This window comes from Gymnoscopelus braueri (assembly GCF_963280865.1).
Source record: "Gymnoscopelus braueri genome assembly, chromosome: 4".
Lineage (NCBI taxonomy): Eukaryota > Metazoa > Chordata > Actinopteri > Myctophiformes > Myctophidae > Gymnoscopelus > Gymnoscopelus braueri.
In genome coordinates this window covers 26,004,998-26,022,419 of record NC_137605.1, presented here as the reverse complement: position 1 = coordinate 26,022,419, position 17,422 = coordinate 26,004,998, and the positions used below count along the sequence as shown (strand labels likewise).

The 17,422-nt window shown below is 41.8% G+C and overlaps 1 protein-coding gene across 1 annotated transcript in view; it reads left to right on the top strand.

The window, feature by feature from the left end:
* myom3 (myomesin 3) overlaps positions 1-17,422 on the top strand; it is a 69,010-nt gene that overhangs the window by 19,542 nt on the left and 32,046 nt on the right. The window contains 8 exon segments of the mRNA XM_080426547.1: positions 2,370-2,513; positions 3,344-3,505; positions 10,318-10,459; positions 12,937-13,064; positions 13,067-13,135; positions 14,259-14,275; positions 14,277-14,313; positions 16,060-16,187. Coding sequence (XP_080282673.1) covers positions 2,370-2,513; positions 3,344-3,505; positions 10,318-10,459; positions 12,937-13,064; positions 13,067-13,135; positions 14,259-14,275; positions 14,277-14,313; positions 16,060-16,187 — 827 coding nt within the window.

Below are 17,422 nucleotides of genomic sequence, written 5' to 3'. Positions count from 1 at the left end.
TTATGCACGGTTGGCATAATGAGAGCTTCCTTATAGTTAATTAAGGGCCTCTCGTTGACTTTGTTCATTTTCACTCCCTGCCACAAGTGAGAGAAACCGAGGTAGAAAAAAGCTCGTCACTTGTGTAAAAAATAATGAGATCTGATGTCACCATGGCACGACAGTGCGCGACACGGTATAGAGATGTCATGTCAACTCAGTCTGGATTAACATGGTGATGAGGCTGTGGAGATGGTAGAGAAATGAGCTCTCATCTCTAATCATCTGCTAACGTTGTGGCCAGTCTGGCCTGTCACTTCATCTGCTGGTCTGCCTTATTCTTTCCCCCACCTTACCTGTCACATTGATCTCCATTGTAGTTGTCAAAAACTAGACCCTGGACACAGCAGTACTGTTCCATGAAAAAACCATAACTGTCTGTAATGATTGTTTTCGCAGTGCACTCATGCTGTGTCTGGGTTTACTTTCAGTATTCAGGACACACAATAGTATAACACACAAGGTGTAATGCTTCATTTATACTCCGCTATACAGTGGTGTCATGTGCCAGAAATACAGTAGCTGATCTATAAGCTCACAACGTGTCGCATTGCGATGCGCTGTGAGCTTGTGGGCTTGTGGTTCTCAACCTGTGGGTCGGGACCCCCAGGGGGATCCTCACATGATTTTGGGGGGGTCCCCAAATGACTGGTAAAGTGACAAGTTAAAGGTAGGGTAAGTGATATTTTTGGGTTAAAACAAAAAGTATTTTGTTAAAAGGTTAAAGCACTATATTCTGATAGTAATCATTGCTATAGAGTAGGCCTGTAACGATACAGTAACTGCATCGATGCATCGTTTTGAATTTTCAACGATCTACTATATCGATATGCAAACAGCTAAATATCGTATCGTTTGACTTTGAATCGTATCGAATCGTTTTGCAATGCAAATAATCGTATCGAATCGTTCTGCAATGCAAATAATCAATTATATCAATACTAAGTACTTTTAAGAAGAAAAAAAGAGAAAGAGGGGTTTATATCCAGTATCCAGGTATTTATTTTTCACACAGAATTTTTGGGTAAATAAATAGTTACTATATCGATTTTAAATCATTGAATGGAATCGTATCGTTCTAAATTAACCTGTCCTGTATCGTTCATGTATCGACTAAATCGCTGAATCGAAACGTATCGTATCGTTCTAAATTAACCTGTATCGTTCATGTATCGTATCGACAACCAAGTATCGTGATACGTATCGAATCGTTGATAAAACGTATCGTTACACCCCTACTATAGAGTGTTTGTTCAGTAACAGGAGTCTCCCCGTCTCTCCAGCTCTTTAATAAACAGAAAATACATTTTCTGGTATGTGTCAAAATCTCAGCCAATCAGGAGAAAGTACCCATTTTTAAGCTTCATTTTTATAGTGTTCCTGTTCAAATTTTGCCTGCTCATTTCTTAGTGTCATCACTTCCAATTTCACTTGTTTAATCTATATCCTGATTGAGTTCTCTATCCTGATTGGATAAAATTGGAAATGAAACTGAAACTGAAACGAAAATGCATTTTCTGTTTTATAAAGAGCTGGAGAGACATGGAGACTCCTTATATGGACAGGACACTCTATAGTAACGAGCACTATCAGAACATAGACCCATTTTGCAATTATTTGAATAATTGCAAATCACTTACCCTACCTTTAAGGACTTTTAAGACCATTTTAATACCTATAAGACAAATAAGACCGTTACTGCATCAAAAGTAATCAACAAACTATACTATGAAAACTGGTCAAATATTGTGGTCAAATATTGGCCAAATTGTTGAATGTAGTGGGCGGGATTTACATCTGTGCGCTCGCTTCCCACTAAAAACAAACCCAAACTCATTTAACAACAGCGTCCTCGGAGCCGACAAAACCACGGAAAGTTAGTAACATTTTAACTTGTTCTTTCATCATAGAAACAAGTGGGCTTATAACCAAAACTATCCATGTTCTTTGGGGAAAATGGTGTTAGTGTTCCGTGGAGAAATATTGTTAGTGGGAATGAAAACATAGGCACACCACCGGAAGTGGAGGGCTGAGGGCAGACCAAAACACCGGCTTCCAGTCAGTGTCGGGCGCTGTTTTTCCTTTTTATTTGACGATGGGTTACCAGATTGGGTTACACCTAAACCTAACCTTTACTAGCCTGTCATGTTTTTACCTGTTCACCTGTTTTTAATCTGTACAGGAAAACAAACCGCAATATCAGCCTAGCGTTCCATGCCCCTTTAAATACAATTGTAAAAAATATATCTCCATTGTGTTACAGTACCATGCTACCATGTAACCGTATGATTTGAGGATTTTGTTCTCCACTTCCTCTCTCTCTCATACAGTAGTGCCAGCTTTGGACCCACAGGCCCAGTTTGACACCACTTTCCAACCGACCAGGGTGAAGGAGGGGGGCAACCTCACCCTGCAGTGCAGCTTCACCTCGAACCTGCTGCCGTTCCAGCAGAACATCACCTGGTTCAGAGACGGTGAGTGCATGGGGGAGCTAGTCCAGATCCACTGACACAGGGTGAGTTTTAACATTGCTGCAATGTATTTGCAGAAGTCTGACATAGGGAGGCAAAGCAGCGACGTGATGCAGTTGCGTAGAATAATGTGAAAAGAAGAGAATAGGACCACTTGTTGAAGGTTGGGGGGATTTTCATCCCTGTCTTTTGTCGTTTCCCAGCAATGTTTTTGAATGGCTGGCTCAGTGGTTCTCCACCTGTGGGTCGGGTCCCCAGATGACAGTGAAGTGACAATTTAAGGACTTTTAAGACCTTTTAATAACAAAAAAGAATAATAAAGAAAAAAGACCTTTACTGCATCAAAAGTAATCAACAAACTATACTATAAAAACTGGTCAAACATTGGCCAAAATGTCAAATAATATAAGATAAAATGTTGAAAATAGCCGATCTACAAGCTTGTAGATCTGCTATTTTCACAATATTTATCTATCAAACCAAGTCAAACTAAATGTAATGCTTCAACTCCTACAATAAGTGCTTGTCAGCGTGGGGGGTCATCAGTTCAAAAATGATTGTTTGGGGGGTCGCGGTCTGAAAAGGTTGAGAACCGATGGATTACATCACCACACGGCCCAGATTTTGTTCTCGGCAACTGCAATTAAAGATGAAAGTTTCAGTATTTGTTCATTTAAGGCTGTAAAACACATACAATCAAGCAACTACAGAATGCTTAGTAATAGTACACTCCTTCAAGAAGACTGGGTGAATCATGAATTGTTAAAAAAGTAATCTCCACCGGCGTTGTATCTCGTTTGACATGTCATCTTCATCTGTCCACTTGCCTGCAGGTGTCCAGTTGCATCAGTCCAGCAGGGTGGACATTCAGACTACCGGTGCCTCTGCCTCCATCACTCTGAGGGGGGCGCATAAGGAGCATGAGGGCATGTACTCTGTCCGTCTGCCGACCTGGGATGGGGTTCAGGAGCACAGCTCCTTTGTCTATGTCATAGGTGAGTCCAACCAGTGTTCGTATATCTGTGAATAGTTTATGAATGTCAGCCATATATTCCTCATATTGGTGAAATGTAATATTTGGATCGTGTTGCATTATGTATTTCATTTGAACCTACAACCCTACGACCACGAGATGGCTTCATATTTGCCAGAATTAATTTAGATTTCCTTGTTGGCAGAATTGTCTTTTTTTATTTAATCAACAAACAGCGTGTTCTCCTCTAAATGGCTTGTTAACTTTTGTGCTTTGGTACTGCTTTTGGCATGCAAGTAAAATAACAAATAGCCCCTACATTCTCAGTCACATCAAATGAATCGGATGAGAATTACATAAGACCACAAGGACTTTTTTTTATCCCTTTAGCCTTTTTGCCAGACCCAAGGGGTCGGGCTTACATGAGGCTTTGTATCTGTTTCGTCCTAATCTCTCAAGAACAGATTCTGCTCTGCGTTGGAATCTGTCGTGAAGGTTCGTCATAACGTGTACGCACTGTGTGGGCGTGGGCGTGCCTTCAGATCAGGAAGCAGGCCGCGCTTTACCCAATCAAATGTAGTGGGCGGGATTTACGTGTCCGCTGATCCTTCCCTACTCGAAACAAGCCGAAACTAATTTAACAACCACGGAAAGATATTCACATTTTAACTTGCTCTTTCATCATAGAAACAAGTGGGCTTATAACCAAAACGATCCATGTTCTCTGGGAGAAGTGGTGTTCCGTGTAGAAATATTGTTAGTGGGAATGAAAACATAGTCGCACCACCCGGAAGTGAAGCGTGAAGGCAGACTAAAACCCTGGTTTCCTTTGCGCACGTGTGCTGCGTCGTCATTGTCCCAGAGCCAACATGAGATAGTACAAACAGCAGAGGGCGCTGTTTTTCATTCTCATTTGGCTTTGGGTTCCCAGATTGGTTTCGTCCATACATGGGCAGGGGTCATTTGTCCTCCGGCCCCAGCCAAAAAAAGTCTGTCCCCCTTTCGTCCATACATGGGTATCTGTTTCGTCCATACATGGGCAGGGGCCATTTGTCCTCCGGCCCCAGCCAAAAAAGTCTGTCCCCCTTTCGTCCATACATGGGTATACACAGGCTGACACGTCATGTGAAGTCCGGCTTAGCCGTGACGTAGTGCATGTTTTATACCTGTGTCCTCCATGTATGGAGGCTTTGTACCATGAGGCTTTGTACCTGTTTCGTCCATACATGGGCAGGGGCAATTTGTCCTCCGGCCCCAGCCAAAAAAAAGTTTGTGACGTCCCCTTTCGTCACAAACTATTCATGACATCATGAACTTCAGTTATAAAGTGGTTTGTAGGTGTGTTACATACTAGGACTTCATTTTGGGTCTGGCAGAACCAGGTCTCCTGGTCTTTTTTCCTGAGCAAATTGACCTGGCCAGAATGCAAGTTCTGTTGTGAGGCCAATTAACCTCACCAACCTCAGAACTAAGTTTATTATTATAAGCGTACTTACATACTACCACATTAAAGGGATATTTCACTTTTTTTTTTAAAGGGTCCTTTTATTAATTTATTATTATTATTATTTATTTTTTAAACATCGTCTCCTCACGTTTTTATTAGAAGGACAATATCATTGACTGCATCTCCTGTCATACTGAATCTTTGCATTACAACAAAGTCACATAAATGCATCGCATTATAACCATTTTATTTAACTACAGTGCAATATCCGCAGTCTTTTTATTTTATTTTGCATTCGATTATGGATGGATGGATGGTCATCACTGCCAGGTCACACACTTAGTTTTTGTTTGTTTTTTTTGTTTTATTTTGGGCTCGTAGTTTTTTTGTTTCTCTTTGTTTATTTAGTTGTTGGTAGTCATGGCTGCCAGTTCCCACCTGATGTTGTGTGGGAGTTCAGACTGCTCCACACCGTACTGAATAACGGCCAGCTTACATAACGTCTTCAGACTAGGACTCAAGTCTAAGACATAAAGGTCATCGGCTGTTTTTCTTCCTCCAAGGAGGAAGATACGATCTCCCACCATGCAACAGAACATCTTTAACGTCAGAGATGGTCCTTTCCCCTTGGGCTCAACCTTCTTCCAGGAGAAGCTCTCTGGACTGAATTTCCACATATCATTGAGGTCTCGGTCCTTGCCGTCACCACCAAATATGTACAGCTCTCCATTGTAGGCAAAGGCAGAATGACCCCAGCGTCTTCCTGGAAGCAGCTTCTGCACAGAAGGTGTGATCAGCCAGTTGTTGGTCTCTGTGTCAAACACTCTGATGCAGTTGTAGTAGTCAAACCTCAAGTTCCCATCAAACCGACCCCCAAATACAAACATCTTTGTCCCGATGATGGTGGCAGACTGCCAGTGTGAAGCAGGTGGCTGAGCGCCTCTGGTGTTAATTAAAGACCAGACCATTGTGGTGGTGTCCAAATTGTACATGTCATTAGTCTGTCTAGTCAGCCAGTCTTTACATCCTCCATAGACATACATGACCTTCCCCAAGACACAGGCTGAGTGGCCGTACCTCCCCTCTGGATGAGTCCCAGAAACCTGTGGTTTGAACCATCTATGGGTGTCGACATCAAAAGCATGAAGCAGGTTGCGGTGCTGACTTCTTCCGTAGTTAAACCCTCCCCAGATGTAGATGATATCTTCTATCAGCACAGCTGTATCCCGACGAATAGAGGGAACCTCAGGGGGTCGTTCTCCTCTTCCAGGTGTCACTGGGAGCAACTTCATCCAGCATAAAGACACTGTGTTGAAGACCTGAACATCAATCTGATCCTCGTTGCTCTCGTCACGGTTCCTTCCAAAGTAGTACAGCGTGTGTCTCACCGCTACAACAACATGATCATCTTTCTTTGGTGATCCTTTCTGATGCAACATCCAAGAAAACATTATGAACAAGACAGTTAACAGTGAATTGAAGTGGAAACCTGTTGGTTTCCTGCTCTGTAGAATAATGAAGAGCTCAAGAGTCAAAGAAAAGAAGAGCCAAATAAGTATTTTTCTAGATTCTAGAGCTGCTTTGGAATCTTGGTCTAAAGAGTCTTGAAGATAATAGTCTTGACGAGATTATGTGGTAAAGACTTGAGTCTTGGAGAACGGGATCCGTTGGAGATTCTTGGGATGCGTCGATTTAATCTGGGCTCCCTCCGAGGCTGCGGTGCTTTTTATCCAGCGGGCTAGTTTGCTTCTGCTATCCCGTTGAGCTATGGTATATCCATATACGGCCTCCCAGCAGGTCAGCCATGCCCAAATATGGCTTCCCTGATGTCAGAGTTAGATGCATCAGCCAGTGCCATATGGAGTTCTAAGGTTGGTGGTTAATGAAGTGGTTAATGTATGTTTTGTAATAATAATCCAAAATCTACAAAGTAACTAGTAACTAGTAAGTGTTCAAATAATTGTAGTGGAGTAAAAATACAATATTTTACTATGAAGATATAGTGGAGTAGAAGTAAAAATGAAAAAAAGACATTATCCAGTAAAGTAAAAACACCTCTAAATTGTACTTGAGTACAGTAGTTGAGTGCATGTACTTACTTTCCGCCACTGGTTAGGATGATGACAGCGGGCCCCGCCCCCCAGGTGGGCACGGGGCCAAATGCTACGGAGCGCTAACTAACTGAGTCACCATGCAAAGGACACCGGTCACTACAGAGTGCTAACTGAGTCACCATGCAAAGGACACCGGTCACTACAGATCACCATGCAAAGGACACCGGTCACTACAGAGTGCTAACTGAGTCACTAACTGAGTCACCATGCAAAGGACACCGGTCACTACAGAGCTCTGACTGAGTCACCAAGGACACCAGTCACTACAGAGCTCTAACTGGGGCGTTTCTGATCAAATGGGGCGTGTCTGATAAAATGGGCCGTGTCTGACAGGGGTGTGTCTGATAAAATGAATATCAAATATCTAAATACTGAATCAAGCAACTTAAAAACTGTCCGGGGTGCTCCCAAAAGCCTGATGATAGGATAAAATTACCAAATTTAAAAATATATATCCCTTTAACCCTAGCGTTCCCATTCTGGGGCAAATATTTGGCAAACAATTGCATACAAGGTCACAACACGTCGCAATGCAACACGTTGTGAGCTTGTAGATTATATTTTCAGTAAAGAGATGGTGGAAAAAGTCATCATAGAGTGGAAAAAGTCATCAATGTGAACTCATCAATATGATGCCATCAATATGAAGTCCTTCTATATGACGTCGTAATCAATATGAATTCATAGATTCTCTGGTGGAGATATACACTCTAGTGAGCCATCAGTAGGAGCCATCCTCTCTAGTCACTACTATAATACTGTGTGAAGTATTATATCATTGCTGTCAGGGAGGAACCTCTTATCTCCATTATTCAAAATTTGACATGACATACATAAATAACTTTCTATGTATATATGTATTTTTTGTTTTATTTTTATTTTTTGGCAAAAGAATTGTAACAATATATATTTTTTCATCTTGTTTTTTTTATGTTTTGTTTATTATATATGTATTTTTTTTGAACAATGCACATCAGAATATAACTTTAATAAAAAAGAATCTTTATAAATGTATTTCTTTTTTATCATCATTCTTTATCAATAATTGCCTCCTATGAAGTCTAAGATCACAGTAATCACAATGATTACTATCAGAATATAGTGTTTCACCTTGTAACAAAATACTTTTTGTTTAACTAAAAGATATCACTTACCCTACCTTTAAGTTTTAGAAATCATTTTTAGAATCAGCCTCAGATCTAAATGCGTAGTAACAATGGCTGTTTGATGGTTGATTGTGGTTGCTTGCATTAAATTCATTTACAACTTATTGCTGTTGTCCGCTAGATTACTTTTAGGCAGTTTTGTTCCGCATAACTTATTTCATAGATTTATTACTACACAAACAGCATAGTAAATTACCTACACTTATGAAATACTGAACTCAAAGCTCTTTTGCCATATTTTTGACAATACATTTTTTTTAATATTCTTTTTTTTAAGACATACATAAATAACTTTCAATGTATATATGTATTTTTTGCAATGTATATATGTATAACTCAAAGCTCTTCTGCCATATTCTGTGCACTGACTGACAAAAGCCAGATCAATGTAATCAGACTGGAATGTTTCCTAGTCTAGCTAATACACAAATCTACAACCAAATACCCCTATACACAAAAAAAATCCACACCAAATGCCTAAAATGATTTATGCTTTTCAGTTATAAAGTGGTTTGTAGGTGTGTTATATACTAGGACTTCATTCTGGGTCTGGCAGAACCAGGTCTCCTGGTCTTGTTACTATACCTCCGTGCTGTTTACATTTCTAACAAATAAATAATTCAATCAATCAATACAAAAAAAGAAAAAAAGAATGAGAGAGTGGAGAGATGATGGCTGATGTTGACCTTCGACTTTCGTTGATAAAACATTCATTTAGCCCCCGAGGAACATTTTGGTAATGTGTCACGTCTTAAGTTATCTCGTCAACGTCTTAAGTTATCTCGTCAGTCCTCTTAATGTATTCTCCCATTTCCCTCTCTCTCTCTCTCTCTCTCTCTCTCTCTCTCTCTCTCTCGCTCTCGCTCTCGCTCTGTCTCTGTGATGATGATTCATCCACATACCTTGACCTGTTAATCTCAACACTTCCCACTGGCTTAGCCCTGCTCTTTTCTGTCCTAGATGTCATGTGAGAACAACCACTGTGGGATTACATTAACTAGATTACTTTTAATCCTGTCACATTTACACTTCACTCACTCTGATGCTCCACATCCTCACTCTTTCTCACTCATGCTCTTCCTTTCTTTTTCTTTTTTCTCTCCCAGCTATTCCACACTCCTTATTACCCGTCATATTTTCCTTACTATATTATACTCACACTATTTTCATGGGACATAGTGCACTGGTTCTCAACATGGGGTCCAGGGACCCCCAGGAGTCCTTGGGGGGAACCAAATGGGACCAAATGGGCCCTTTTGTACACTCTCAGAGTTACATTAACTCTGAGGATTTGACCATGTAGATTGCGATCCCAGAGATCAAAATAATTTCAAATGGGGGTGCAATGCACTCTCCACTTTTGATGAGGTGTAAAGCTCACATATACATGTCCACAATGAAAGCCAATAGTAATCACAGATTGAAGTATCACACAATTAGATTTACCAAATGAAAAGTAATTTAATTTAATAAAGTTCAATAAAAAGCTAAGACATAAATTGTTAATCTAGAACAAAACGATACAAGCTTGCGAAAACACAAACAGCACAAACAAGTATCTATCTATAAATACACAGAAACTGTCCTTGTGTGTTTGTGTGTGTATGTGTGTATGTATGCATGTGCGTGCGCGCGTGCGTGCGTGTGAGTGTGTGTCTCACACATAACTGTACACGGTTATGCAATACCCGTTGTACCTGTCCATATATGGGCATGCCCATACATGGGCATATCGGTCGGATCGGTGGTTCTGGACAACCGGATCTCCATATATGCCATATTTTATGTCCATATATGGAGATCCCTGAAGTATCAGTATATATATGCACATACTGTATATGGGCATACCCGTATATGGCCATATATGCCTATATAGCGGATAGTAGTGCACGGCACTCCCCTCCAGTCGTCTGCGACGCGCACGGCGAGTTTGAAGTCGGTACGGATGGACGGACGTATAGATGAACAGAGATGTCTCGCATTTATTGTAAGATTCATATTTGTCTGCAAAATTTGAGGCTACTGTGGTTTGGACTGTAATATTCAAAGTAAGTAAGTAAGTACGGTGGATCAGAGTGTAATTCTATGGGGTTGTCTCCTCTCTCAGATGGATCAGCTGCAGTGCTAGGAGGGCCGGCATCTCCTCTCTCCGTCCAAGTGTCTGACATCAATAAGGGCTTTGTCTTTTTGACCTGGGAACCGCCCAGTGCAGATGGAGCCAGTCTTGTACAGGGTTACTATGTTGAAAGGTAATGTGGGAGACTCACGTATTTGTTGTTGTTACCAATGTAGCTTTCCTGAAAGATTTGTACAAATGATTTACTTTTAAAGCTGCAATCCGGAACCTTTATGCCTTACCCACTTCCCGGGGTTCAACCAATCTATATGTTTTAATCTTTCTACATTCTTATTAGCATACTCTACCATACAGATTGGTTAAAATAGTAGCTTTAATTAACAGTGTAGCTTATTTTGTGTCACAGATAATCTCTCAAAACAGATTATTATGTTCTTTTGTTTTTTACCGAATGGGTTCCCAGATTATATACCCAGATACTCCCTCCCTATAAATGAGTGTTACTATGCTTAAAAGTATGTATGTTAAGCCAGTTTAGTGGAAAATATGAAATACACTGGATGAAAGCGTCTTGCACCATCAAAAAGCACATAGTGTAGCCCATTGCATGGACAAATGCATTTAAACCACCCAGTCACTTCATCATTGATAAGGCTTATCTTAAATTCTAGTTACCGCTACTTTCTATCTTTCTATCTTTCATTCTATTATGAAATAGTAAGACAGTATCCACGCTGCCAAACCATTATCGTTTCATTAAATCAAAGGTTTATATTCCCCACCATCTTCTTCAATTACCATAACTTGTCTTTAATGTTGTGGCGTCAATCCTGCTGCTTTGAGAGTAGCACTGTAGCTGTCACATTTTGTTTGATGGTCCTTACAGCTCATTTAGCCCCTAGCCTGTGCTCATTTCAAACTTAACAAAGGACAGTTAGCAAGACAGGCCCATTGAAGCAGATCTTGGTCTCTGCACAGCGGGTGAGGAAATTGGATTGGGGTAGATGAAGATGGCGGTGGTAGCAGCCAACAGTGGTGTAATATCCATTTGGCAGAGCTCACAGGAGATGGATGATATACACGGTAATTATGGGGATGGAACACCGTGCTAACACCAGAGTCAAAGTCTCCCACTGGAGAACAGGTGCCCACTTATTACTGACACCAATCTATCAGTATTTTCCTTTGTACTGTATGGACCATGTCTGTGCGAGCTGGTATGTGTTTGGGCCTTGGGCCCATTTGCGTTTGGTGCTGGTGTTACGAGTGTATGTACGCGTAATTGCGTACAATTGCGTGTGTGCTTTTTGTGAGGATTTGTACATACTTTCTTTCTTCATACTGTACAATGTCCTTGTGTGAAGTGTACATTTTGCACATGTGGATGCACATCGTACACGTCTGTTTTTGTGCGCACGAGCGTTCATGTGCGCATATGTTTGTTTGTGCGTGCACATCCAGCCATCCATCCGCTTATCCAGAGTAAAGTCGCGGGGGTAGTAATTCCAGCAGAGAGTACCAGACTTCCCTTTCCTAGGCCACATTAGGCTACTTCATACTAGGGGATCCCAAGGCATTCCAAGGCCAGCGTGGAGATATAATTCCCCCTTCCCCTTGGTCTGCACCATGGCCTCCTCCCAGCGGGCTGTGCCCCAAGGACCATCCTAGGGAGACCCCAGGCCCCCAAACCACCTTAACTGGCTCCTCTCCAAGTAAAGGAGTAGCAGCTCTACTCCGAGCCTCTCCCGGGTGACTGAACTTCTCACCTTATCCCTAAGGGATAGGCCAGCCACCCGCCTGAGAAAACTAATTTCAGCCACTTGTATCCGCAATCTTGTTCTTTCGGTCATAACCCACACTTCAGGACATGTGGAGCGTTGTCCAGAGTGTTTTAGGGAAGGCTCATATCCAGAGCCTTGCCTTCTGGCTCAGCTCTCTTTTGATCAGTGCGGTACAGCAAACGGAATACTGCTCCTTGCTGCTCCGATTCTCTGGCTGATCTCCTGCTTTGTGTGTCATCACAAATTTTAAAAAATGGTTTAGTAGTACTTTTAGACTGATGAATGATATTGGATGTTGGAAAATGGAAAGAAGGCAAGATTCCTTCCAGTTCCCTAGCAACCCACTAACTCTGAGTTTTAAACGTCTACTCTTTACAGTCTTTGTTTACCACCAACCTCTGTTCATCATGCTATCCATGTCCAAACACCACTATTTGGAGATGTATTATTTTGTGTCATATATTCAAAATGAGAGGTTATTGAGGTGTAGGCATGTATTTATTGTCTGAAATGCATTATTGTGTGCAACTGAAAGTATTTTGAAATAGATTTTCTTTATGTTGCACAGTCCAGTTTTCAAAATGTCTTTCTATCTTTCTTTCTTTCTATCTTTCTTAATTTGTTACATTCTTTCTTTCCTTCTCTGTTTCTTTTTTGTTTAATTCTCTCTCTCACTGTATTTATTAAAAAAAACTTGTTTTTTTATATATATAAAATATAAAATATAAAATAAATAAAAAATAATAACAGTCCTAAGTCTGTCTGTCTGTCTGTCTGTCTGTCTGTCTGTCTGTCTGTCTGTCTGTCTGTCTGTCTGTCTGTCTGTCTGTCTGTCTGTCTGTCTGTCTGTCTGTCTGTCTGTCTGAAGGTATGACATAGGTCAAGCCCAGTGGCTCCGCTGTAATGACATTGTCCAGACAGCATGCCACTACCCAGTGTTTGGACTAAAGGAGGGGACCATGTACCAGTTTAGAGTGTGTGCCGTCAACCAAGCTGGTGTGGACGCCCCTCCAAGGCTACAGAGCCCGTCCTTACTTTGGACCCCCTGGAACCCACCAGAACCATGGGTAATACACACACACACACACACACACACACACACACACACACACACACACACACTTACACACATGAACGCAGCGTCCAATTGCGCTCAAACTTTGCACGCACATTCACACTATGTTGAGGAACAAATGCCACCCTTTTAACATTGGCCTGTTATAGCGCCACCAACAGGTCTAATTTAGCGAAACAAGTGTTTTTAACAAAATGCCTCAAATCATGAATGCAGTCAGTGTCCGAATGCAGTCAGTGTCCGATTGTCGTGCAAGGCCTAAGAAGAAATGGCACCCTTTTCACGTTGGCCTATTATAGCGCCATCAGGAGGCCACAATAGCCTACAGTACCTGACCTGGCGGAGACCTGTGCTCCGAGGAGCACTTTTTCTAGTTATAGAATGTTCTGTAGCTGCCTGGTGTGTGTGTGTGTGTGTGTGTGTGTGTGTGTGTGTGTGTGTGTGTGTGTGTGTGTGTGTGTGTGTGTGTGTGTGTGTGTGTGTGTGTGTGTGTGTGTGTGTGTGTGTGTGTGTGTGTGTGTGTGTGTGTGTGTGTGTGTGTGTGTGAGAGAGAGAGAGAGAGAGAGAGAGAGAGAGAGAGCGTATATGTGCAGACTGATGGGGACTGTGGTCAGATACTGTGGATCATTAGACACAGATGAAGGCCGGACAGAAGGTTGCTCGCCTTTGGCCACCTCTCACCCTTCGCTTCTTTTTCTTTCTTCCTATCTCTCCCTCTCTTTTCTCTCTCTCTCTCTCTCTCTCTCTCTCTCTCTCTCTCTCTCTCTCTCTCTCTCTCTCTCTCTCTCTCTCTCTCTCTCTCTCTCCCCCTCTCTCTCTCTCTCTCTCTCTCTCTCTCTCTCTCCTGCTCTCTCTCTTCCTCTCTCTCTGCCCTGGCTGCTTACCAAGGACAGCTCCTTCAACATTAACACTAATAGTGTTCTCATGGGCTCTCATACTTCATTAAATCAATCTATTTTTCTTTAACTATTTTCTTCCCTCTATCCCTCTGTGTGTGTGTCTCTCTCTCTCTCTCTCTCTCTCTCTCTCTCTCTCTCTCTCTCTCTCTCTCTCTCTCTCTCTCTCTCTCTCTCTCTCTCTCTCTCTCTCTCTCTCTCTCTCTATTTGTCTCTCAGTGGTCAAGGTGGACAGGGGGGAGAGAGATCACAATCACTAAAGACCAGCTGGAAGGTGAGAATGCAATTCATGGTAAAATAATACTAATATACACATTATAAAATATAATTTAATATTAAATATCTTTGAACACCCAGCTTTGCCATCACTTCTGTCAGTACGGTGGCAACTGTGTCACATGCTGTACCGCGTGCATGCTCCTTCCCTTTTATGTTACCTCAGGCACACGGCTTAATGCATCTTCATATTATATTCTAGCTAGTTGTGGTAATTGTGCGCAGCTGAGGCCATGCACATTATTGTTCCATTTGCAGAGCATAATGGAATGGATGGTTCCTCAGTGGCTTCCTGGTAAATGGATATAATGGCCACATGATGTTCTGGGCATGTCTTAAGTGAACAAGACATGGGGCTAATAATGGTGGGGCTATCATGTGGATCTCTGACTAATGTGGCCATCGTCATAATCTACAGTATGATGATGACATATCTGTGACGTACTACTCCATATTTGTTTCAGGCTGATCTGACTTTGACTTCCATTATAAGATAAAAGTTAAATATTTAAAAACAATATTGAAAACATAAAGAAAACATTGTGTACACAAGACATTTGACACTGATTTGCCTAGCGGTTTGTGAGATCAACCCTGGAAACGTGCGCCCACAGGCACCCACACACAACCAGACTAGCCATGGCCAGACTAATATCATTGCGTAGATATTAGTTTGTAATCTCTGAGTGGAACCTGCATTTCCAAGGGGCTGATTTTTTGTTTGTTTGTGATAAACCAAATTTGCGTAGCCTACTGGGCCCTGATTGGTGCCCCGCAACTTAGGAGGTAGCGAAATCCAATCACAACCGAGCGGGGCCAGACCAAATCTGCCGCGAGCAAGAAATAAATCTGGCGCTGGCAGATTCGTCTAGGCTACAACCAGACATGTCCTCTTGTAGATGGGCGCGTGTGTGTGTGTGGGGGGTGTGTGCGTGCGTGCATGCGTGCGTGCATGCGTGCGTGCGCGCGTGTTAGGGTATCCATCGATATCAATCAGTGTTTGATGGACGTTTGATCTCACAGGCTTCTACTGTGTCTGTGTGCATCGTGTCCTCTGTTGTTAAGTTGGTTTGACAGTGAAGGCCAGCAATGGGGGAGAAAAAAGCATGCAATTGCACACATGCATGCACAAACAAATGAACACACACACACACACACACACACACACACACACACGCACACACACACACACACACACACACACACACACAGTCACAGTGTCTGATCAACATCTTTCACTGCGTTGTCTTTGGTCTTGTCGCTGCTTTGATCCACATTATGTTCATCTGCTGACTCTTTTCGGGCCGATAGATAGACAGACACATAAGTACATGAAGTGCAGATGGAGAAAATCAACAAAATCAGGCATTAATGGTGAGACAGACAGACAGAAAGACAGACTGGGATGACAGGAGAACAGACAGCCTGAGTCTACAAGAATGACAGTTATACAGGCAGACCTGCATCATACTGTATGTGTTAAAAACAGAATACTATCTTCTTTTTTCTCTTTTTTTTTATCCCAGACTGTGGTGAACCAAGGCGTTTCATTTCCTATACTGTCTTCTATGTAACCACTAGCATCTCAGCAGGCATATGATCTCCAACCTCCATTGGAAGAAATGAAAAATTATATTTTGCCTGTTTTTCTTTTGGCGTCATCCAGCAAAAATGAAAGAATAGAATCTAACGTGGTCTTGACTGAAACCCTCTCCTCTCTTTTTCCTTCCTTTTTTGCCTCCAGGACAGATCAAAGTTCCCCTCCCGCCCACAGATGTGCACGCCTGCGAAGTGAGCAACACCTACGTGGTGCTGTGCTGGGCCGAGCCTGAACCAAGGGGAAGGGAACAACTAACCTTCTACGTGGAACGGGTCAGTCTTTTACTCCCACATGCAAACACCAGCATATTTAACCCATTAATACCTGAGGCCGATTCTACAAAATGTCTTCTAAATCCTAACAGTTTTTTTTTTAAACGTATGCTGCTATATCAGTGGTGCTCAAACTTTTTCATGTCAAGGACCCCCAAAATTATATGTATTTGCCCGCCGACCCCGTCTCAAAATATTTACTTCCAGGGACCCCCAGAGGCAAATATTTGGTTTAAAAATATATATTCAATGGTTTGCAAACATTTTCATGATTTAAAAAAAATCTGATCTACAAGCTCATAGCGCAGCACGAAGTCACGCGCTATGAGCTTGTATATCTGCTATTTTTTAATAGCTAAAGTATAAAATAATGCAAAGGGGCCCTGAGTTTGCTGCTACTGTACAGGCTGGGCTGGGCTGCCATCTACACGCGTTGCTCGCATAAATGCATCACATTGCGATGCGTTGTGAGCTTATATCGGTAATATTTGCCAAAGAGAAAAAGGAGATAAAAAGGAGTGAGCCAAGGATAGACCCCTGGGGGACCCCGGTCAACGAAGTATGGTTTAATTGGTTTTAATATACGTATATCCATTGAACCCATCCATTGGCGTGTCTGTACTGTCAGTTCCCCAATGACTTTTTTCAACTTCCTCACTGTTGATTTTGTGCAGTCTGCTGCCAGAATGTGGGACAAATTAACAGCTTCTGGCAACTGTGCTAATTAAAGACATAACAGTGGAAGAAAAAAATCTACTTCTACTGCTGTGGTGCCACTTTAGTTGGAAATTTGTAGATTAATTAAAGGCAAGCAGACCCTGAAGTTTCCTTTCCTGCCACGTACCTCAACATTAGGTGTTTCATTTACTTGCTTGTGAACCTTTTTATGTTCACTTGAGGGGTGATTAGAAACTACCTGGTTTGGATTTCACCGTTTGTGAGTGGTTGACAAAATAGTGACAGCACAATGGTGTTTGTGGATTTTACATATTTGTGATGTATGACACAGGTGTGCAGATTATATTATTTTATTTATCTTATTCTTTATTGCACTTTAAAATGTATATGGGAAGCCTTTTTCTTCAAACGAACTGGGAGTGATCCTTTTACATCTACAGCAGAGCACCTCAGTTTTCCAATATCATGGCAATAATGAGAAGGAAAGACAGCAAACAGATGCAGGAAATTGATTTTTATTGGACTTTTAAAGTTGCATCTAAAATTATTGAATTCTG